This window comes from Penicillium brevicompactum (genome assembly GCF_028827555.1).
Source record: "Penicillium brevicompactum strain IBT 35665 chromosome Unknown utg000003l_segment0_segment0, whole genome shotgun sequence".
Classification (NCBI taxonomy): domain Eukaryota; kingdom Fungi; phylum Ascomycota; class Eurotiomycetes; order Eurotiales; family Aspergillaceae; genus Penicillium; species Penicillium brevicompactum.
This window is the reverse complement of record NW_026623206.1, coordinates 4225302-4248796: the sequence shown is the minus strand read 5'-3', so window position 1 is coordinate 4248796 and position 23495 is coordinate 4225302. Positions and strand designations below refer to the sequence as shown.

General features: G+C 45.1%; 6 protein-coding genes across 6 annotated transcripts; 2 read left to right on the top strand and 4 right to left on the bottom strand.

Annotated features, from left to right (window-relative positions):
• Positions 1 to 10066: 10066 nt before the first annotated feature.
• On the bottom strand, positions 10067 to 10309 carry N7506_005401 (uncharacterized protein; the record flags this gene model as incomplete). Its single annotated transcript, XM_056954695.1, has 1 exon — positions 10067 to 10309. One exon carries the CDS (start codon positions 10307 to 10309, stop codon positions 10067 to 10069), a length of 243 nt encoding a protein of 80 aa, XP_056813584.1.
• A 1145-nt stretch (positions 10310 to 11454) lies between these two features.
• N7506_005400 (transaldolase) lies at positions 11455 to 12638 on the bottom strand (the record flags this gene model as incomplete). Its single annotated transcript, XM_056954694.1, has 4 exons — positions 11455 to 12075; positions 12136 to 12419; positions 12509 to 12520; positions 12581 to 12638. The coding sequence occupies 4 exons, from the start codon at positions 12636 to 12638 to the stop codon at positions 11455 to 11457; spliced, it is 975 nt and encodes a 324-aa protein (XP_056813583.1).
• A 4255-nt stretch (positions 12639 to 16893) lies between these two features.
• On the bottom strand, positions 16894 to 18165 carry N7506_005399 (uncharacterized protein; the record flags this gene model as incomplete). Its single annotated transcript, XM_056954693.1, is given in 3 exon segments — positions 16894 to 17409; positions 17420 to 17947; positions 18019 to 18165. The coding sequence occupies 3 exon segments, from the start codon at positions 18163 to 18165 to the stop codon at positions 16894 to 16896; spliced, it is 1191 nt and encodes a 396-aa protein (XP_056813582.1).
• A 781-nt stretch (positions 18166 to 18946) lies between these two features.
• N7506_005398 (uncharacterized protein) lies at positions 18947 to 19282 on the bottom strand (the record flags this gene model as incomplete). The annotated part of the gene is made up of 1 exon (XM_056954692.1): positions 18947 to 19282. One exon carries the CDS (start codon positions 19280 to 19282, stop codon positions 18947 to 18949), a length of 336 nt encoding a protein of 111 aa, XP_056813581.1.
• Positions 19283 to 20046: 764 nt separating this feature from the next.
• On the top strand, positions 20047 to 20478 carry N7506_005397 (HAD-superfamily hydrolase subfamily IIA CECR5; the record flags this gene model as incomplete). Its single annotated transcript, XM_056954691.1, has 1 exon — positions 20047 to 20478. One exon carries the CDS (start codon positions 20047 to 20049, stop codon positions 20476 to 20478), a length of 432 nt encoding a protein of 143 aa, XP_056813580.1.
• A 2330-nt stretch (positions 20479 to 22808) lies between these two features.
• N7506_005396 (uncharacterized protein) lies at positions 22809 to 23314 on the top strand (the record flags this gene model as incomplete). Its single annotated transcript, XM_056954690.1, is given in 2 exon segments — positions 22809 to 22818; positions 22836 to 23314. 2 exon segments carry the CDS (start codon positions 22809 to 22811, stop codon positions 23312 to 23314), a joined length of 489 nt encoding a protein of 162 aa, XP_056813579.1.
• Positions 23315 to 23495: the final 181 nt, after the last annotated feature.

The following is a 23495-nucleotide window of genomic DNA, read 5'->3' as shown; positions in this document are numbered from 1 at the left end:
CTGGTGCAATGTCGATGTTCACTATCGTTCATTAGCTTGTACATCGGCGACATAATCCATGACTCACATGCTCTGGTGGCCAAGACTAGGGACCAAGAGACGGTAAAGAGCTGTGACTCTTGCGCTCGTGTATTGTGGTTAATTTTCCTCGGTTCTATTGAAATCGCATCGTCTGCATGATCAGTAGAATTTGGGCAAGTCAGGCTGAGAATCACATACCTGCGACACAGATGTTCGCGCTGTCTCTTGGGAAGACGCACACAGAGGCTGTACAGTAGATGAGTTCAGACGGCTGCTGTGACGGAGACATCTTCGCATAGACACTTGGACCCGCCAGCCTAAGACTTATCTCTTTGATCGGCTGGGGTGAATGGCAGTGCATCTGGTGGGAATCATACCTGTATCTCTCACAGGCACTGTCTGGCTTGCTTATCCACGATGTATCTTATGAATGTCAGTATAGTGGAATTCAGTACTGGGTCAAAGGTGGAGAACTTTTCAAGTGACTCAGACACAAGCCTACTCGACTTTTCGTAGTCAAATGAACAAATTCAAAGGCAAATTTCCGGGGGTAGAGAACGTATTTATAGACTTCCCGGCTCATCCTGTCGCCGAAGTGCGCTGCTTGGTAGGGCACGTTAAGGGACAACTCTCTTAATTGAGGACTGTTGAAATCCATTTCTTCTCTCTACCGCAGATATTTGCAGCGACATTTCTGATGCCTTTAGATGCTTAGCGAGAGAGATAATTAAAACTGGTGTTGAACAACAGCTTGCTGAGTTGGTCGAGAAACGTTGGCTGACTGTTGAATCCTCCACGACTCTTTAAAATTGAGGCACTGAGTACTATTCAATGCGCAATGATAGGCTCATATTTCTTGTTCTGATACCTCAACTGTGAGTGACTCAACGTTGAATCACCGAAAAGCGCCTACAATTTCATACTTGAAATCATGGACTTTTTTCCTAGCCTGGCTTTAGTGTGGTGTTGGTTGTGTTGAGCTGTGGGTCTGTCCGACCAGACTGCGGAAAGCGAGGTCACAGTAGGATGTGCTCGACCCGTCAACCCGTTGAAGCTTAGCCCAACGTTGTCAACATTCAATTTTCGAACTTGTGACCATGAAAATACATTAAATAAAAAAGTTCAGTTTTTTCCCTGAATTTCTTTGTTTAATGACGATAAGTTCTACAACATTCCATTTGTCGGATTTTTGAGGCGTTCAACGAAAGGGAAAGAGGTTTCTGTTGAATTATATATCCACACCAGGTAGGCGTTCATCTCTGGCCCTCAACACCATGAGGCTTGATCAGTTCCCCAACCGACTATCCCTATCGTTGAATACACTGCCAACAGCCCGCCGAAACTAACAAAACTTTTGTCAAAATATGACCGCATCAATTGTTAGTTGTTGTAATCGTAAAATCCACTACATAGTTGCCGGCGTCTGCGCAGTCTATAAGAGACGTCAAGGATCGATGAAATTGTATTAACCAGACCCGTGACTTTCTTCTGCGGGCAAAATGGATGCCCCAAACAGCTCGTCACACCAGGAAAAAGAAGGAGATCAGCGACCCCGTGAATTGCCCATCCTTGATGAGAAAGACAAATCAAAGAAAAATTCTCACCATGTGCCATTGGTGAGTGAAACGATTCGGCTTCAAACGCTTTTTTTGACCATTGCAATCCTCTCCTTCGCAGCAGGAAGCAGGAACAAGACACACCCTGGGGACCGATCCATTTCAACCGAGCTTGAAGGTTTTAGCAGACCTCGAGCGCGACGATCCCAATTTCGTCTTTCCAGCAGCTCGACTTGTCGGACTCTATTGACACCTATGGGACTCAGGCGTGTCCAAGCACATCGATGGTCAGAACAGGACAACCTTGTTTTAAAGGAAGCTGGTGCTCACCTGAGAAAAGAGAGAGATGGTCTTCAGCTTCGACACGACAAGGTTTTTCGATCAGGCACTGGAATCATCTAGGGAGAGGTTGATTTGCGTGCTCGATGGCTGGAATCACCCTTCCAGACCCAATCTGGCAGGGTTACTGGACAATGCAAGAGGAAAGGGATGGACTGTCCCTGGGGGTGACGTTCCCTATTTTATCAGCATAGAAATACTACAGTTGACTTGGCAAAATCAAAGTGGGTTAACAGTCAGGATTGATGATTCACAAACATTAGGGCAAAAAATAGCCTCCAATTCAATCTATCCTCATTTTTAAGTGTTGGCGAACAATTTTACGTCTTCTGGTGGGCAAGAGAGTTCTATCCAAACTACCTCACGACGTATTGAAACCAGCTTGTGTATATTTTAATCAACAAATATTATTGATTTGACTCCGGGAGTTAGTACAGCAATCCTGGAAACGCCAAATGCAATTCTAGGAGCTGTGCATTCCCTGTGAATTCCTCTTTAGCTCCTGGGGCTATGTCCTGTTTCTATGAAACCGAGGTCTACCCCTAAAATCTGCACTCTACGTTCCGGAATGAATACGAAATTGGGTTGGGAACTAGTTTGCTGGACCTGGAAACCGGTGCGCTCCTAGGGCCGTATCTCTGAATCCTGGAGTCAATCTTCTGCCTCCCAGGGTAGGTTGGTAACCCACAAGATACCTCTCCTAGACCTGCGCACAAATATGAGTCATTGAACGAGTCCTGGAAAGGTCAGCTCTAGCCCCAAGAGCCGGACCTGAGGTTCCAGGAGTTGATAAGACTGTCAACAGGAAGATGACTTTTGTTCGCGGAGAAGGAGGCACAAGACCCCAGAAGCTACGCTGGGATTCTTGGGCGCTACGTGGCTCCTAGAAGCCGCTTATATGCCCCTAGAAATAGCACTAAAACGCTTGGGAGCAAGAGAGCTCCTAGGGCGAAGATGTGCATTCCTACGGGTGACAAAAGCATCTCTAGGAGCGGCACTGATTTAAGTCTCACAATCCACGGACGAATTCCGTGTTGTTGATTCTAGCGTCACACGATGGCCTAAACCTTTTTAATTCTTACATATCGGTGCTTCGAATGGTGTTGGTATTGAATGGTCAAAGTTCAGTATCAACTATGCAACACAGATACTGCATACCTCCAAGGAGCCAACAGTACGACCAAGAGAATATCCCTTGCTGTTTTCTTTTACCATGTTGAGGTTACTTCATGCCTCACTCTAACCGTTGAGGAACGTGAATAGTCTGACCGATAGCATAGACATATATAGATGTTCCGCCTTGAGTGTATATACCGTATCCAACCCCAACGAAAAAGCCCCCAACCACATCCATATTGGCATTCATGTCATTGAACAGCAATGCATTGCAAGATCTCTTACCCGGGGCTAGATATGGTTTGTATGTCCCTGTGGGTTCGATATGTCTTGCTAACAGCAATCAGATTAGAAAAGTGCGGAGCACATTACTTGGCTTGTGAATCACAATCTTTTATGGAAAGGTTGAGAGAGGGTTATTGTATGACGAAATCGATGATACTTTCCGGTGCTCACATATCGTCTGATGCCCTTGATGTTAGGGAAGCACATTACAAAGATGTGTCCTGACAGACCAAAGCCTTCCGACACCAGTTCAAGAAGGGCCTTTTACCGACTCAACAGGTGGAAGAGAAAAGGAAAATTGTTTTCAATCTCTATGCTGGTGGTATGAATGATCTAGAGCTCTGGACTGGTAAGGCTTCTCGGTTACCACTAGGCTTTGACACAACCCATGAATGGGTCGAAACCTTCGACCCAAGACCCAACCCACGTGGGTCCTGGGTTCTAAATATGAACCCACGACCCAACCCATAACCCACGATGGGGCCCCAATGGGGCCCCATGAGAACCCAACTTTGCATAAAAACCATGTCTTGGCAGTCATAAAGCCGCTGATTAATCTTGGTAAAAAATTGTAATTTGCATCGGTTTTGGTTTCTACTACCATTGTATAATATTCTAGCTACTATGCTCACGATATTTAAAGAAAAGTGTCTGTATCTCCCTTTTACGTCGTAGGGGATACTATATTTCTCCATCTATTATTAGTAATATGCTTACTGATAATGTTTGTTACGGTGTTTAGTTAAATCTTTATGAAAACGATGTATGAAGTTTCAGAAATATATATTTGGATGTAGTCTATAGAATCAATATATATTATGGGATCTGATGGGTTATGTATGGGTTTTGTGGGTTATGTGTGGGTTTTGGATGGGTTATTCGTGGGTTCTGTGGGTTATTCATGGGTTCTATGGGTTATTCATGGGTTCTGTGGGTTATGTGTGGGGTTTGGATGGGTTCTCGGAGTCCGACCCACTACAACCTCTTATCCCTAACCAATTAACAGACCTCGTTAAACGGTTAGATGCATCATTAATGCATTAAGGGCTCTAGCTATCGCTGACTTAGCCTACCTCATTTAGCTTGCTGGTATGTTTCTTCCCCTATTCATACCTCTACATCCAGCAATTATACAGTACAATGTCACAAAGCCAGCATTCTGACTTCTCATCATCTCGATATGATAGCGACTTCGAGCTTACTTACGTTACCTCTTCGAACCTAGACCTATCTGTACCAGATCTCTCAAATACTCAGCAGATATTTGATACATTTGATCCCGCATTCATTCGACCTCCTGCGCCTCTGACAATCCCTTCCTCTCTCCAACGTGTTGGCCCCGACCGAAGAAAGGCCTACGTTCTGTACGATCAAGTCTTACATACAGATTGGGTGGATTGGTGGCTTGAAACAGACTTCGGGAAGAAGAGCAAGATTCGATGGGACTCAAATCATCAAGCACTTACATGGAGTCATTTCCACCAAGTCGCGAATAGCCTAGATGGCGCACCAAAGGTTATGTGTAAACGTTGTGGTCAGATCCTGGAGCATCCATATACTCTACGTGAGGGAACAACACAGCGACAAGGAACCTCGACTATGGCGAAGCATCTAAAAACAAGTAGCTGCTTACGATCTGACAAAACGCCAAAATCGAACATTATGGACTTTATGAAAAGAACGGTCTGTTTAACAATTATTCCCTTATCATTATACTGGATAATAAACTGATATATTAAGTATAGAGTGTTGAACCTATGGCTAGCCCTCAATTTAGTCAATGGGCCTGGGAGCAGCAGCTTCTACGGTTTATAACTATAACCCGTCTTCCCTTCAACCTGATTGAGCATCCCCAGTTCCATAATCTAATCAGGATGGCTCAATCCGCTCCGTTATGTCCACAAATCCCTACCGGGAAGACTATTCGCCGTCGACTACAAGACTCTGTGCAAGATCAACAGCAGAGCATTCTTCGGACCCTTCCACATGACGCCAAAATATCGATTGCTCTTGATTGCTGGACTTCCCCATTCACGCAGGCATTTCTAGCTGTTACTGGCTATTTTATCGATCAAGATTGGCGGCATCGCGAGGTTTTACTTGGATTTGAGCCTATTCATGGTACACACTCTGGTGCAAACCTAAGTACCATTCTTCTTGATATGCTCCAAAAGCATGAGATCCAGGATCGGGTATACGCAATCACGACTGATAATGCGTCGAATAACAAAACATTGGTTAATACCCTCCAGCAGTTAATGCCTGATGATGTTACTCTTATTCGGGTTCCATGTCTTGCACATGTCATTCAACTAAGTCTGAACGACCTTCTTCGGTATATGAAGGCTATTCCGCATAATGAGACTATGGAGACAACCTGGACAGAGCAGCGATCTCAGACCGCGCGCACTATTGCTAGTAAGCGCGATATTGCGATTACATTGATGAAGGTAGTATTAATATACCTAGCCTAGAATTTATGCTAATAACTAACTATATGCCTAGGTGCGAAATTTTGCAGTTTACGTTAACGCAAGCCCCCAACGACGGGAGATCTTTTACAGTCTACAAACCGAGTCAGGAACAAAGCTTGTGCCAATGCAAGACGTTAAGACACGCTGGAATTCAACATTTCTAATGCTTCGCCGTGCGAAGCGTCTACGGCGTTTCTTTGTACCATTTTGTACTGAGCTTGATCGGCTAGACTTAGCACTAGATGATGAGGAATGGCGCCAGATTGACTATCTCCTTTGGATCACCGAGCCATTCTTTGATTTTACCAACGAGCTTTCAAAGACAAAAGACACAACTACACACTATGTCTTCAAGATCTACAACAAGCTATTTGAGCACCTTGAGAAATCAATTACTCAGCTCGAACGCAAACGGACAATATGGAAGAAACAGATGCTTCAAGCACTTCGTGCTGCTCGACAGAAGCTCGATCAGTATTACGCCGACACTGATAAAATCCGGGGGGACCTCTACGCCGTAAGCACCATGCTCGCGCCATCGAATAAGTTTAAATTCTTTTTGACTTCTGATTGGACTACTTCATGGCGTACGAGATACCGCAAGTCGATAGAACAAATCCTTATTCCATACCAGGAACGAATTACCGAGCAACAGACCTCGCATCACTCTATATCTTCAGCTCGGACAGGATCTCGATTAGATCTTATGTTGAATGGAGACAAAAGTCAATCAACGCCATCTAATAATGAGCTTACTCAATATCTTAATAGCGGTATGTATAAAATATGGTTTATTTTATAATATACTGATAATATATTAGAAACTGTGAATGTCTTACCACTTCCTTTCTGGAAAGACAATCAATATCATTACCCAGCGCTTGCAAAGCTCGCACGAGATGTGCTTTCGATACCTGCAACTGGTGCTGGTTTTGAGCGGCTATTCAACACTGCTCGTGACATTTGCCACTATCGGCGAGGAAGATTATATGCGACAACAATTCAAGAGCTAATGCTGTTCCTTTGTGCTTCTAAATTTGATATTGAAGAAGAACAAGCATCTCTTTTGAAGGAATTTTTCTCGCGTGATGAGATTGAGGCTCAGAAAGAAGAGAATGAAGATCCTGATACTCTAGTTGATCTAGATCCTATTAGTGATACTGATGAGATAGTGGAAAATGGCGAACAAGAAGAGGAGGAGGAGGAGGGTAGTAATGAAGGATCTGAACAAGATGGTATACCAAAAGGCAATACTGAGGTTGAAGGAGAGCAGAACAATGATGATTCGGAATGTGGGCTCCCACTACCTCAGTCTGACACCCAGAGAAGAAAGCGTGTGAGACGGGATGAGGATTATGAATATTATTAGCACAGTATATAGATATATAACAATCAATGATAAATAATCATATTGATTTGACGTTTAACTTTGGCTGGACATAGTATTCAATGTAATATGAGTACAGAAAGATACTGGTTGAAACTACATAACTTATGCAGTGCCGGACCAAGCTAATCTTTGCACTGTTTGCGACCCAATTGGGGCCCCAATGGGTTCTGTGGGTTACCCATAGAAACCCATGACCCATCGTGGGTTATAGAACTGGACCCAAAACCCAACCCATTTGTGGGTTGGGTTGGGTTGGGTCTTGGGTTTTGTGGGTTATGTCAAAGCCTAGTTACCACAACGGTAATAGTGTTGAGAATTTAATTGATTCTATTTTTCGGCACACTTGAAGAAGTTTGATGTTACTTAACTATTTACAAAAAAACAGATGAGTAAGAAATAGATACATCGAAAGGAATCTATCTGATGATTCTGTAATTTCTTTTTAAAATAGCTACTATAGATTGCGACGACCACTAAGGCCCGCATTTTTTAGGGGTCCCATAACTCTAGTACTCCTATATGGCATCACGACAGGTGTAGATGTCGCAAACTGTACGGACCACCGAAATTCATCCTCGGCGTAAATAGTTTTCTTTCCTAGCGTTAGAAGCAGCGGTTCGTTTCGGTTAATCGCCTTACCTCTGGTTCGCGGTCACTTGACCTCATTAGTCATCGAGCGATTTCATTTCTCAAATCGCTGCCCGTCACAACTATTTTCTTCCCAGCTTGACTGTCACTCTCCTCAATATCCCATCTCGACCACTGACACTTCGAAATCAAGCACTGGGTTATAACTCCATTCAGCCATCTTAACATGAATGTATTCCCCGAGTCTAGCTTTTTCAGAGAGAGACGAGCCTCTGCACTCCCTACGCCAGTTGAAATAAGAGCTTTCAACAAAAATTCTGGCAATCTTTACGCCACAAATTTCAACCGCCCCCCTCCTGTCAAAATACCGTCTTTTAGACTGATGGTTAAGTACGGAGCTGACGTGACCGTGACCGAGGCTCAAACTCAAATGAGAATACGCGAGCAACTACAAGGACAGGTGCCTACTCCTGAGATTTTTGGCTGGACCGAGGATGGAGGACAGTTTTTTATCTACATGTCCTTAATTGAGGGCGAGACTCTACAAAAGAGATAGAGTGGCATGGATGAAGCTGAGAGACAGGCCGTCTACGAACAACTTCAATATATTGTAGGAAGATAGAGGGCCTTGACGCAGGACAAGCAAGACTGTTATATCGCTACGTGCATTCCCTCAGATATAATTCATAAGCAACCCTTATCTGAAATAAACTCCACAAGCAGTTTCAGTAAACAACCACTGAGTAAGGCATTCCTCAATTCCCACCCTGAACTCGCAGGCCCATTTCAAGGTATGAACGCCATCCAACTATTTCAAGATGCTTGCGGAATTGAGATCAACAGCGAAGTGCCTGTAGTTTTCACTCATAGCGATTTTGCCCCACCCAACATCCTTCTATCCCCTGGGTCCAATCCACAAGTAGCAGCGATCATTGCCTGGGGTCAGACTGGGTGGTATCCAGCGTACTGGGAATATTGTGAAGCACGACGAGTGAGAGTGGATCCAGAGTACTTTGATGATGCTCTTCAAGAAAAATGGCACATGAAATATCTGCCAATGGTCCTAGATCCTATGGATGATGATAAATACTACCACCCCTGGCTTTGGTTTGTGTTATCCAAGGGCGTCTAAATAGAAGTGGGCTTTGTGAGCCAAAGCGACCGTAATTGTTGCTCTTAGATCATGTGCGTCAAGCATTTTCAATGGGTTCTCAGGTCATGGTGTATCTTGTATCTGCTTCCTGTTGCGAAGGGGAGGGCTGCAATGGTCAGCATAAACCTATAAAGCCGAATTATTTCACTTATCAATGGGATATGGTCAGAACTTTGTTGTAATGTGTCCTTGTCGCTAAGGATTGGCAACTCGCTGGGCTGCTGATTTCCTTCATTCTCATGGCCTGTCGAGCTGTTTGGGAGTTCGTTTTTGTCCATAGGAAAAATGCAAGATCTAGGCAGTACCGTTTCCATCTGGCCTCTGTGTCTATTTGGACTATCAACACGCATATGGCTGTGGACTGGGTTTTACAATCATCACCACGGTCAATTAGGGCAGTCAAATTCTAATTAGAGTTGGTTCACTTTTCAGTGGGCATTCAACAGCAACTTTATCAAAGGATTATGATCAACAAGTCGGTCAGGTAGACTGTTCAAGTCACATAGCGTTGAGGGCCAGATGTGAATGCTCATGGGAATATAAATTTCAACCGGACACCACATCACCTTTCGTTGAAAGCCTCAGAAATTCGAATAATGGAAAATTGTAGAACTTTCAGTGAAACGAAAAAAAAAAAGGATGAGCAGAAGCATTTCTAGGATGACTTGCACGTTGTCGTCCTGGTTTTGCGTCAGCCACAGTCGGGGAATTTTCACCCTGGGATAGTCGTTCAGAACTGCAAAGCCCAGAAAACCTTTCAGCTCCGCCATATTAAGACTAGGCATGAACATGGGAATGATAACGCTCATTATTGAAACCGGCCTTTCAAGGACAAGGTTTTGCATGTGATATCATGATAGTATTTGAAAGTAGATAGGTCAAATGGAAGCCTCACAATACGCTAGTATAATACTTTTGATATTTTCTCGATAAGTGGTCCTGCAGAATCAACTGCTTATTGAAGGGAAGCAGCGAGGATATCTGAAATTCAACACCATTGAAGTGATTGGGCTTGGAACATCATGATAGAAATGATACTGTTGAGTTGATAAACAGCAATCTCAAGCACTTGCGGTATAATTGAAAGGGATAGAAGCCAGGGAATCTTTCATCACAATGAAATCAACAAATAATGCCGCCAATACTACAAACTTCCCTCCTCGAAATTCCTAATGGATTTCTCATATTTTCCCGCCTCAATTTTCTCCAAATGAGGCACAGGGTTTCTCGGCAACTGGAGACTGCTACCTTCGCTAAGTTCCTGACCAAGCTCTGCTGCCGGTCGGGTGTCAATAGCTGTATATTCACTAAACATGGGGTCTTGCTGTTGAGTTCCGGATTGGTTTTTCGGCCCAGGAGATTGGCGGTCGGCTTGGGGTGCGGACATGATTTACCGTTATCTGGCGATATTCTGAATTTCAGTCAGCGGTGGTTTGATGATTGGATCAAAATGTGCTCCACTGTATACTGACCACGATTGAAGATGATGCTGATGGGACTAAGAAGTAGACTTTGTTCTTTGTCCTGGTCTGTCTCTCTTCTTATAGGGGCTAAAAAGGCCTAAAAACTTAGCTTAAGGTTGCTTCAAGCACATGACCTACTATTTCATGTTTTTACCATATCGAAAATCATTAGCAGGAAACAGCGTGTTCACGGAATGACGTAATGCTATTCATGATGCCAGTGGCGATAAAATCTGACCAATTAGATGCCCAGGCCCTCTTATCTCAAGTTGTCTACATGTCTCGGCAATACATACTGTAACCCCAACGCCCTTAGTTGACAGTATGCAAGATCGATAAGGCGATACAAAGTTAAATTGGCTCAGTAACAATTTCTATCGTTTACAGGATTCAGACGTGTTGAAAGTTGCAACGTTGCCCAGGCTTCCGCAATCAGTTGAAGAGACAACTTATATTCTCTTTCCGAACGAGGACATCGCGGGATGGAATGCACCAACGCTCTTTTTATCATTTGAGGCACTACAACAAACGCCCGTCAAACGGCTGCCATCAACATCCACACCCCACCTACTTGCTATGAAAAATAGTTTTGGGAAACATCGGTCACTGTGTCTAACAATGATTTTAAGTAACTCAAAGATAAAGGGTTCGAACAAGCTTAGTATTGGGAGGCTGCGCGGAATAGAAGTACGCCACGAAGAACGAAATGCTGTCCAAGGCGGAATGGGTGTAAATCACTGCTCGACCGGAGTGGGGAAGGAGGTGAGTAATTGAAATGAATCATTGCTGTCTACCTTATTGATTATTAGAATACATGGTGAAGGTCGTGTTGTCACTAGTACAAAACCAAAGGATGGTGGGGATGGCTGCCATTGAAACACGGTTGGAAACACACTACTCTACTGTGGAAATAGATTCAGTCCAGTGTTAGGCTGTGGTACATCTGTTACCCAAATGCTTGATCAATTTTGTTGTACAGCAAAGAGTTTTTATCTGATTTTGACGGACAAAAGCAACCAAAGAAATAAGTACAAGAATCAGTCAATTCGCGGCCCATTGAACACCCATTCTAAGCCTGAAGTTTCAGCTTCAGCAATTCCTTCAAAGCGTCGGCATCAGCCGCAAACTTGGAAATACTCTCGCGCAGCTTTTCGACAGCCATCGCCTCCTCATTGAAATCAAAACGGAAGAGGGCCTCGTCATTGATATAGCTGCGCTTTGGAATATCGAGGTCGGTCGCAGCAGTGTGGTCTAGCTTTTTCGGTACGGGGTCCATGGAGTTATATAGATCCTCTAAGAGGCCAGGCGAAATAGTTAAGTAGTCGCAGCCGGCGAGCTCGACAATTTCGCCGGTGTTTCGGAAGGAGGCTCCCATGACAATTGTTTTGTATCCGTGTTTTTTGTAATAATTGTAGATGCTCTGCACAGACCTTACACCGGGGTCGTCTTCCGCAGTGAAGTCGCGCTTGTGGGCGGCTTTGTACCAGTCGAGGATGCGACCGACAAAAGGGGATACCAAAAAGGCTCCTGCCTCAGCAGCAGCAATAGCCTGCACAAGCGAAAACATGAGAGTCAGGTTGCAATTGACGCCATGTTGGGACTGAAGAATGCGAACGGCCTGGATGCCTTCCCATGTAGAGGCGACCTTAACCAGGACACGTTCTTTGGGGATACCGATCTCCTGATAAAGCTGTGGCAGATAGTGTTAGCTAATGCCAATTGCCCATCGTGGGCAAACTAGACTAGATACCTTGATGATATGGAGAGCCTTGTTGACGGAGGCCTCAGTGTCAAAGGAGAAGCGTGCGTCGACCTCCGTGGAAACCTTACCAGGTATGATCTTGAGGATCTCCTTGCCAAATTCAACAAGCAGCTGATCCAGAGTTGAATCAACTTGTACGTCGATGGAACCTTTCTGCTTCTTACCATACTCGACGGCACGGTGGATAAGACTCGCGTACTCGGCCTTCTTGGACGCAGCAAGGATCAGAGATGGGTTGGTAGTGGCATCCTGCGGTTTGTATTTGTCGATAGCTATTACAAGAGGATGGGTTAACATTGAAAGGATGACCCATGGCAATAGCTAGGGGTGAAAGACGGGATAAGTGGCAAAGGGCGCATACTAGCAAAGTCACCTGATATCCTTTGTTAATGAACTGTCTTCTAAAGTATCTATACTGAAATCATTCACTCACCAGAGTCACAGACTACAACAGAGCCAGTGGCCTTGAGCTGCTCAAGGGAGGAGGTCATTGTTGCGAAATGAGTTTTTGGCGTGATAATGGATGAGCTGTTTTTGATGTAACTTCACAAGGTCAATCAGTACAAGAAAAGTACAGGAAGAGATTAGTAGGATAAGTGGCGACGGAACTGATCACTTATACTTTCTGTTGGGGGGAATGGAGGACAGGAAACAATTTTAACCGGATAATGGGGAGTAGAGTTGATTATTATGTATTGCGAGGGAATCCTGTATCATACCTGCACTGAAATGGGCGAATGACGTCAGCGCCACCGATGCGCCAGCATCGCCAGACTCTCACTACCAGGAAAACTCCAATGTCACCTCCCCGTTATCGGACCCGTCAAATACACTTCGGGAAGCTGGAGCGCCACTTTGACAGCACATTTGAAGTATTTGAGTAGTGTGCCTCTCCTCAATCCATGGCCGGTGCCAGATTTTAGATTTTGAACCATCTATGCGCCTCAAACCCAAATCGACCAAAAACGAACCATGACACAGCTGATGATAAAAGCTCTTTAATCAAGTCTCTGCGCTCTCTGCGCGGCTGATGCCAAGATCTGCAGCTCGCGCTGAAAACCAGCCCTTGTTGTGCAACAGCACCCAATTTGGGTCTAGCCAATGTAGCAACCCCAAGAGGCTATCACTGTTACCACGTCAATCAGATATCAAGCAAGCTCTCCCCCATTTATATCCCTATTTTCCGTCTTCCACTGTTCGCTCTTCCGAGGCTCTAGCTTCAAACCCCATCAACACAATCTCCATCGAACATTATACAATGGTCCATTTCTCCACTTGGCACCAGCTTCTATTTTGATTCTATAGGCTTATAGACCTCTCAGAGCCATATTTCCGATGCTGGATCCTGCCACATCCATAACAGAATGCGATTGAGGAAGACTCACCTTCAAGACACCCTCCCAACCCAGCTATGTCTTCTATGTGATCGGCCCTTCTGCGTCGACCACAAAGGAAAGGAGGATGGCGTCTGAGATCAATCATGAAACCCACTACCTTAGCCACCCGGCGGCGCAGGAGTACTTGTATCGGACGTATGAAGACTGGAAGAAAGATCATGAGCAGGTGATGATTAATGAGATGTCGGGGAATGAGGGGGACGTGGTGGTGGGTAGAAACGAAAGCGATACACTGGGCAGACACCCAACATGTAGGTCTTCCAAAAGGACATGAATTTAGCAACATCCCAGGTCCTCCTGCTTTTCTGCAGGCATCAGAAAGCATTTGAAGTACAATCAAATGCAACCACGAGACATAGCCACGTATTGTAATTTAACGAACACACTGTATCGATACTGATCTTGGAAATTGGTATCCCGGAGCTGTCCATAATAAAGACTAGTGTGACTTATCATTCGGGTTTGGGAAACAATCCGAGAGGGAAGGTGGGCGGACATATCTCTCTTTTGGTATACCCGCAAGACCGGCGAATGCCAAGCCTTGGCTATTTATCCTTAGTGCACCTGTTCAAAGCCAAGGAGTCAGGTAAATTGTCTGCGACTAGCGGACATCCGGATCATCGAAAATCGAAAATGAGGATGGAAAAAAGTGTGGGCTTCAGAAAAGTAGGCAGATGAGCGGCCCCTATGAATCATCTAACTGAGGGTTCGCAGAACAGTGAGAGATCTCAGCCAGATGATCCCGGAGAAGTCAACTTGCTAGGGGAAAGCTGCGATTGCCAACTCATTTTTTCACCGCACCCACGAATAATTTGGTTTGTGAAGCCCATTCTCTCCGTGTCGTCCGGAGTGTCCTACGTTGAACGTACCATGCAGCAAGGGGTCACGCATTTTATAGAAAGTCATGAAAATAGCTGGCTGAAAGCTCTCTATCATTTTAGCATTGTTGTCAAATACCATTTAGTTCCTCTATGGAGTAAGCAAAGCCTTCTAAACTATGACTGGCGAGCGAAGACGAGGATTGCGCTGCATGTGGGAAGAATGAAGGGAGAAAGAGGCAAAACGTGGCTGACGGGAACGAAGCCAACTATCTGGTGATATTGCCAGATCGTCAGATCTACAAAACAATTATAGATGGTTACATGTGATATTACAGCATCATGACGATGACTCATTAATAGCAATACAAGTATCACGATAACTGTTCTGCCAGATTTATGAGGCTGTGAGCAAACCCGGCTTAGCGTCTCCTGGAGTTGACTTTTCCGAATCAACAAGTTAAGAGTCTGGAGGTATAGCTGATATCGAAAACTACTGTACCTACCTAAAAATACTCTCACCTTTCCTGCTAAGAGGACTCTACGAAGCTTTTGGGCTATGGTAACACTGCTTCAAGCCTGTTCATAAGAAAAGGCTATCGTAAGATACGTGATTCCGATGTCATTATCCATTTTAAGTTTACTTTTACATCTTAGATACCTGCTCATTTAGGGTTAAAAAAGGTTTGCGTAATCCAATTTGTATAAATCGCCAGCAAAATTCCGAGGCTGCTATCCACGGTCTCCAATCTCACAAGCAAGTGAAACGCGATGAAGAAGCGAGCAAGCTTGTCCGTGCCTATTTTTAGGAAGCAAAGGGATTCTTTCCGGTTAAAAGCTGAAATAAAAAGTGGCTTGCGGTGCGTAGCCCCAAAATTCTGATTCGGTAGATTCTTATATTTCATCAGTCTAGCGGTCTATCACCGATTAGATAGTTTGCAAGGTGAGGGTTCGCGCCAAGGCATGCAGTTTGACGAACGCGGCGCGAAGCTACTTGTGATGATAGAATGATGTTGGAGCACCTGAATTGTCCTGCGCCTCATATATCAGTTTGGCCGTGTCTGTGACACGGGACGCCCCAATTTTTGCCTAACAAGTAACGAGCAAATTAGGTTGCTCTTCATGTCTCGGCCCTGCCCCAGACCTTGTCGCATGGATAATTGTAGATTCATCAGTTCTTGATTTGATTCAAGTCGAAGCTTTCATTTTTCTTTTTTTTGGGGGGGTTAAAGAGCTATAAAAAACTTTTCATCAATACCAATATTACTGAACAGCCTATGCACTCTGAACAGTGCACATGCAATCAAAAGAGCGTAGCGTTAAAATAACACGAACATAGGATTTAATTGAATATAGTCACTGAGTTTAATTGCAGTAAATGTTTCTTGCATCACACGACGCGGCGTACAAAGATTTCGGTGCCAGCATAGGCGAAAAAGACACACCAGGCCAGTGAATCCTAGAATTTCGTCAAAAATGGAGCCGAATGTTAGTGGCAGCAAAAACTATTTTTCAAACCAATAAGCCTCATTCTGTTACTCTTCTTCTCTGTCCATTGATCGGGAAATTCTCTGTTATGAAGATGGTCTCACTTCCAATCATTTTGCCGTGCATTTTTTTAGGGTAGAGCTTTATGAACTAGTGTCCCTGGTCGGTAGCTGAGAGGCGCATTTAGAATGAAAATCGATATCCAAAGCTTATGAAAGAATAGATATTTGTATTGAATGCAAATTGACTGCGGACGAGTGGTGGGGATGATGGGACTGTTTCTCTGAACCTTGTGCTGCTAGACGTTATGTCTCCAAGTCATACCTCACTCTGATAACCATCATTTAAAGCGAGATAATTTGGACGGTGCGACGGGTCTCCATCGCCGTTTGCAAGATAAAGGGCAAATGGCGAGACGTAAAAGAAGGTAAAAGGGAACCCCTCAACAATGCGCTATAACTAGTCAAACCTTTGTTCTCATATCACGCAAAAAGATCCAACCACGTATTGATCATAATAAGGTCATTATACTGCAATCTTTTTTGCATTTCACACGACGAATTGCGAACAAGGAAGAATGATATGCATACTTTCAATTTGCGAATAAAATTTGCATTTCTTGTTCGCGGTGTTCCAAATTGCGAATACGAATATCGAATATTACTGACTCTGGCGATCATATTCAAAAAAGCCCAACTATCTATAACTTATTGATAGAATGCAACCAAGTAGGATTGCGTTGCAATTTAAGTGAGACTTGCTAACCCAGTGAGTGATGCACCAGTTGGTAGGTTACATGTTCTCCCATCTCTGATTACCGGTCGCGACCAAGCGATTGAACAACTCATCTCGCTCCGGTATTACTGTCAATCTCCAAATTCTTTCTTCCTTATCCCCAATCTCTAAGCTTGCTAGCAACTTCTGGTCCGACGGAAACGCAGCCACTGCCTCAATTGCCGTGTTTACAAAGGCTGTTGCTCTCTTCACTCGCTTCATATCACTCACGGCAATTTCAAACACTGGGTCCAGCTTTCTAAAGCTCATCAACCTTGGGTCATCGCGCGTGAATGACAGGCTTGGTCTAGAAGACTCTGTAATGACTGCCCAGCCATATTTCCCCTCAAATCGACATTGGTATACGTGGTTTTTGTCTTAGGCAAAACGCTCAAGTGACCCTTCGCCTTCTGCGAACCAGTTGCAACCCAGACGTGATCAATGGCCAGCTTCGGCTCGACGACAGATTTGGCATTGCCTTTGAAGAAGCGGACAATCTTGGAAAGATGGTTGTGATTTGGCTTCTCTTCATCGTCGTCGCCGTGGGCTTTCTCAACGATTGAAGGCATGGTCGCATCAAGAACATCGGAACTGGTGGTACCGAGAGGTATATTCTCAGCTTCAATGGGATTTTGATGATCCGGGTCATTGGGGTTGGAGGTAGTTACAGGAGGAAGAGGCGTTTTGTGTGCTTCGCCGATACGAAGAGTTATTGCGATCTGGGAGGTTGTAGGGACGCCGCGAAGAAAATTGCTACTTGTAGTCAGCATTGGAGCGAACAAGAACTTGGAAGACTGACTTTTTCGGTTGTGCAAGCTCCTCGTACTTGGGCACGTTTCCTTTGAGCCAAGCTATCGTAGGTGTTAGCATTGGATCGCCGAAAACGACGAATCCAACGAGACAATAAATCCCTTTGTATACCATGTAATAGCTGACGAAAAGAGGTAGGAGGAATAAAGGGGCAAGGACAGCCACTATTCTGATTCGGTATCTTTCCTTCCAGTGGATCTCCATGTCCATCCTGTTGTTGGAAATGTGCATACCGACAGCTCTCTGAATGTTGTGTCGGACGTTTTCGACAAGGTTGGCTGCTTCCTCTTCGATAGCTTCATGTGGCTGCTTCTCCGGGGCACCAGTGAGTGTATCATTGGTACCTAGCAGACCTACTTGGGGCTTCTGAATCCCGCCTGTCCTGATATTTACTAGAGCACGCGGTGCTGATGGAAACAATATGGTGCGAACTGGGACCGAAGATACCACCATTATCAATATTCCAAGAACAAGCGGCATCAATCGATCAAATCGCCATGCAGCGAAGTATGCCTTGATATTCCGAATCAGTACACATTTTGTTTCGAAACTTTAATCCAGGAGTGGACTTGTGGCCAACGTACCGCACAGAATATTGATGTACGACAAGTCTCATTCCAGGAACGAAGTCGTGAAACTTGTTTTCCAAGGCTCGCGATGCCAAGAACCACAGTCAAAAATCTCGTTGTAGGTGACGAGCCACTTTGTCCCCGGCGTGATCTTGAGAACATGCATCATTGAGGTCGAGACCACTTGCAGTTTCAATAGGCACCGCTTTAACATCGAAGACATCCCGATCAGTCGAAATTAGTCCTATGAATATATGGTCGGGACCAAGAAAGCCCCACCTTGTTGAAGCGTCGGATGAATGCAAAAAGCTCTCCGTTCGTGTAACCACCAATCAAAGGATCGGGTATCTCTAATTTAACTTTATGCCAACCAATGTCTCTCGCCAATTCGGAATAGTCGCCACTAGGATACTTTTTCTGGATAGCACCTCGGACTTCCGGTACCTCGTGTGCTAGTTCATGGCTGTCCGCATTGGGATCATTCTTCATAGTCTCTACTGGGACTTCAATCAGTGCATAAGCCTGATGGTGCAAGGTAGCCACCATAGTGGAGGTATTGTTGTCATCAAATTGGATGCCGGGCAGTGTCTTTGGGTAATCAAGGTTCCGGTGAACTTGTGAAGTGATCAGGTCATTAGAGGCGCCAACCAAGCCATGGGCTGTATGTTTTAAATTAGCCAGCATAGTCGGACAAGTATTGGTATGATCATCAACGCATGGTAAGTCTCAATATGGTCCCGCATTTTATCAGCCTGGGACGCTGGTTGGCCACTAAAGCCGCCAACAAGCGCACACGTTTTACCATGTGATGTTTGCATCATAGTAGAAGCGACATTGTCATGTACCTGGTCATTCGATTTAGTGTGAACTTGATCGTGCCCGTCGATCACAAGTAGATCCTTGTGGCCATTTGTAACACCATTCAGCGCACGGAAACCATCCTTCAAGGTTTGCACTGCAATTGGAAGATTGGTGTCATCAACGTGAACCCCGGACGTTCCATGGTCATGGCTGTGTCTTGCATTTCGAGTACGGGTGGATTGTCGTGGGTAATAATATCATCGATCTGACTTTGCGTCTCATCAAGATGTGATGCCGCAACTTCATTGCCGATCCGGTCTGGCCGGTATTGAAGATCGGTGCCTTGCTTTACCTGAGTACGTTTCTGCAGGTCGACTTGCTGATTCTGTTGTTCTAGTCGTCGGTTTGCGTGCTTATCGCTCGCTGGGGGTGTGATTTCCGACGAAACGCTGACGACATAGCAGGCTTTGTTTGACATGATCAATGCTACGTTGCTGTCTCCGCGACCGTCAGAGCGATGATGGTTCGACTAGGCTGCTCAAAATAAAACTGCACTGAACTTAGCCTTCCAGTCGAGATGCCGTGGCCTGACATGAGCAGTTTGGGCTGTTAAGTGTACAGTAAAGGACAACAGGCATCTGATACACCCCACTCTCATAGGACCAGCTACTAGTGACTTGGGGCGCGAAATACGGGAAATCCTTTTTGGTTCGGAATGTGATTGTAACTTTATATTTCGTTGTGATCACAGACAACACAGCAAACAATCGCCACCTATTATCCATTATGGAGCGGCTCACATTTTCATCACTCATACAGGTTACTTCGATCCTGTATTTTTCTGATCATAGCTTTCTTACTTCTTACTATGAAGGAACTGAAATGTCCACCTACCTAGGGTGTTCACGGGAAAAGGCGGAGCAAAGACGCTGCTGTTTGTTACAATCAATATACCGATAAATCTTATATTGAAGGTCCATATCATGGTGTAAACGATAATCTCACGCCTCGCAAAATCCATGAGATACTCGCACATGTTGAGCCATAAAAATCCACTTTATACAACACTGGGTCTCAGCGGGCTATATTGATGGCCCTCATCTCCCCTACATGCTCCGCACATAACTCACTCGGACTTGATTTATGACTTCTTCCTTACCAGGTGCAGTCTGCGTATCAAACGGGCAGTAGCGTGTCTCATTAAATTTCCTTGGCTTGATATTAGCTGCTACACGTCTTGGAATGGGAGTGCTACGCGCATCTCTCGAAGCTGTTTACTTCGTCATTACAAGAAAAATCCTGAACAAGGTTGCCTTCGGCAAGCCGCAACTCGGCACATATCAATTCGCCACCCGACTCCTGCAAAAATGGCGGAAATATTGCTGCAAAATCAATCGATTCCCATCGACCGTGTACTTCATCGGCGATACACCCGAGTCTGACATCCGCGGCACGAACGAATTCAATGAGACCACGGAGAACGACTGGTACTCAATCTTGGTCAAAACAGGTGTTTACAAAGACGGAGCTGAAACCAGCTACCCTCCCAGAAAAAGATGCGAAAATGTTTTCGATGCGGTGGGGTTCGCCTATGAGCGCGAACACAACACGACTACCAAGGGCGAGATTGTCTCCGAGATCGATTATGATACCTGCCAAAAAGTTTCTAAATAATCTGTTGACGACCTTTTTTCCTTCTATGAATTTTCCCGGTTGCATTTCTTTCCTCCGACTACCCCAGTGATTGGTAATTATAGACTTTGAGTGAGTCCTTTTTACGGTTCTCTTTTCTCACGGCCTGCATTCCCGTCATCTTCAATATATGCATTGTTCGCGATTATGGGTATATATCTCATGCAATGAGTTATGTATCCGCAGGAATAAACTAGTTGATTTTAGAATATTACTGGGATATCTTTGAAATGGAACAGATGAAATCAAATACACCGAGTAAAATCTGCTTGTTAGATGCATACATATGACCTCTTCCAAGAGACCATTTTTATTGTCATCCTCAATTCTACTTCAGTCAAGAGGGTCGCACTCACTGAACCATACAGTAGCCCAAGTCCTAAACCAAACACATCGCCATAGTCCCCTTGTTCTCGGTAAACTCACCCCACATTTCGCCATGATATATACACACATATATATAATGTAATGGGTCTCCTCAACGTTGCTAGAGGATGTTCAGTAAGGCACTTGGTCTTTATCAAAGCACTACGAGGCGAAGTCGCCAGGAAGTCGCGACAGCAGATTTCTCATTGATTACATTTGAAGGCACAAACTACGATGGTCAATTCATCGAAGAAAGCCCCTGTGACTTATCTCAACAAAGGGCAAATATACACACTGTCTGTAGTGGGCTCGAATTCACCCACGTCATCTACTGGGCTGATCAGGTACCGTACATACGTCTGTATATCTTTTGAAGACACAGATCAAAGATCGAAGCCGACGACCTGTTGGAAATTGTGGGAGGAGATACCAGGCTTGAACAAGGCCCAAAAGGGCCGCAAGATCCGCGCTGTCGCGCTGTCGAGTATGTGGACCCACAGAGGAGTGATTGGAAGCATGGAAATCAGCACATTCAAGTCAAGAAAGCCGCTGTTGACGGTTTTTGCATTACCTGGACAGCTGAGCTGGCCTCCGATAACTTCGAATGAGTCATCCCTGTTCGACTGGGTTTTCTATCCACAGATTTCAGTCACTTCAAAGGTGTAAAAGGTAAACCAGTCAGACTGTGTGTGAAGACTGAGACACTGAGCTCTCGAGACAAAGACCCAACATTTGAAATCGAGCCAGGGATACACTACTGCTTAGTGCAGATCATCCGGGATCATGGTGCCGAGCGGAAGCTGTCCAACGATTTCGCGCACGCCAAAGAAAAGATAAAAAAGCTCAATAAACAGAACACGCACGCTACGCGTTGTACTGCCGCCCCCTGGACTTATCTCCGATCCGTCGATAAGGACTACCCACAAGGATTTTTCACGGGTGGTGATAGGCTGCTCCTATATACGATAGCATGAAAATCAAAAAATGTGTTGATGTTCTGGAGCACAAGAGACCACACCAAATATTATCCAGCGTAGCGGAAGGCGCGATAGTCACTCACATGATTAGAAAGAACAGACGTCTCAAGCTTCCATGCAGCAAGCCTCGCAATCTAATAGGCGCACCTGTTATTGGTTGGCCCGTTCCTTCTTCACCAAGCGTATGCTTCGTGGTTTGAGGCAACGAGGTCGGGGTTAGTGTGTAGGCCATGGCTTATATTGGGCACTGAAAGGGTGCTGTATCCTCGGGCCCTCTGGTGCGATTTTAATGGTTCACTGTCATTCATTAGCTTGCAGATTGGAGGACATTTCATCACTCACATGTTCTGGTGGTCAGCACCATGGCCGAATGGACGGTAAAGAGCTGTGTCCCTTGCGCTTGTGCATTGGGTGAATGTCTTCGGTTTGATTGAATTGCATCGTCTTCAGGATCAGTAGAATTCAGACAGGTCCGGCGGTTCACATACCTGCGTTGTGGATATTCGTGATTTTGCTTTGGGAGCAAGCACAGTGGCTGTACAGTATATCAGCTAGTCGACAGGCACTGTCTGGCTTGTAATCCTCGATGTATTCTATAATGTCGGTACAGTGGAGATTGGGTTCTGGGTCAAAGGGAAGAACTTGTCAGGTGACTCTGGACTTTTTTTCTAGCCTTGCTCTAGTGCTGTATTGGATGTGTTAAGCTGCGAGTCTGTCTGTCTAAACTGCAGAAAGCGAGGTCACGGTCGAACATGCGGGTGTTCAACCCGTTGAAGCTTGGCTAAACGTTGCCAACCCTCAACTTTCGAACTTGTAACCATGAAGACATGATGTACGAGCTATCAGTTTCCAGGCTGAAACTCCCCAAATAAGTTGGCACGTTCTAACAACCACTCTTCTCTCAAATCCAGCATCTGACCTCCTATCCCCTTATCTCCGGCTCCATCTCTTATTACAAGAACAATCGCTATGGCGCCAGGTCCCTCGAACTCATAGATAAAAGCTACGCCCGCCTCGCCAAACCCGTTCTGCCCTATACATCCATCCCGTTTAGTTATCTGTCTTCCTACCTGGCGCATGCCGACACCATCGGCGACAGGGGCCTGACCCAGATCGATCTCCGACTCTCAATCATCCAGGAGGGTATCCAGAAGCCACGTGACCCGATCTACAAAGGCGCTTTTTTACCCATTCATTTTGCAAGAGATGTGAAGCACCAGGTTTTTGCTATTTATGGGGCAGAATACGAAAAGTGCGGTGGCAATGGTGTCTTATCTTCAGGCAAGGCCATGATCACTACTAGTCTGGCTCTGTCACAGGAGTCATTGTCTTGGGTTAGCACCGTCTTACAGAAGAAGAGTGATGTAATGAAGGAGGCTGTTTATGAGAAAAAGAGCACCGACACTGATCGTAAAAGTCGATCTGGCTCATTTTCCATCCGGTCCTTGCTTTACAGATATATGGTCCCTACGTAGATCTTTGAGCAGTAAATAAGAAGTGATCCAATTACATTCGAATGTTTTGGGATCTGTCGTAAGCAAAACAGGAATTCCAAGCTGAACTAGACTCTATCCGCGCTAAGGCCTTGGCGGTGAGGCCAGGAGTGAGTTAGTGGGCATTGGGCAAGCCGTTTTCAAGAATCACTGTAGCCACATC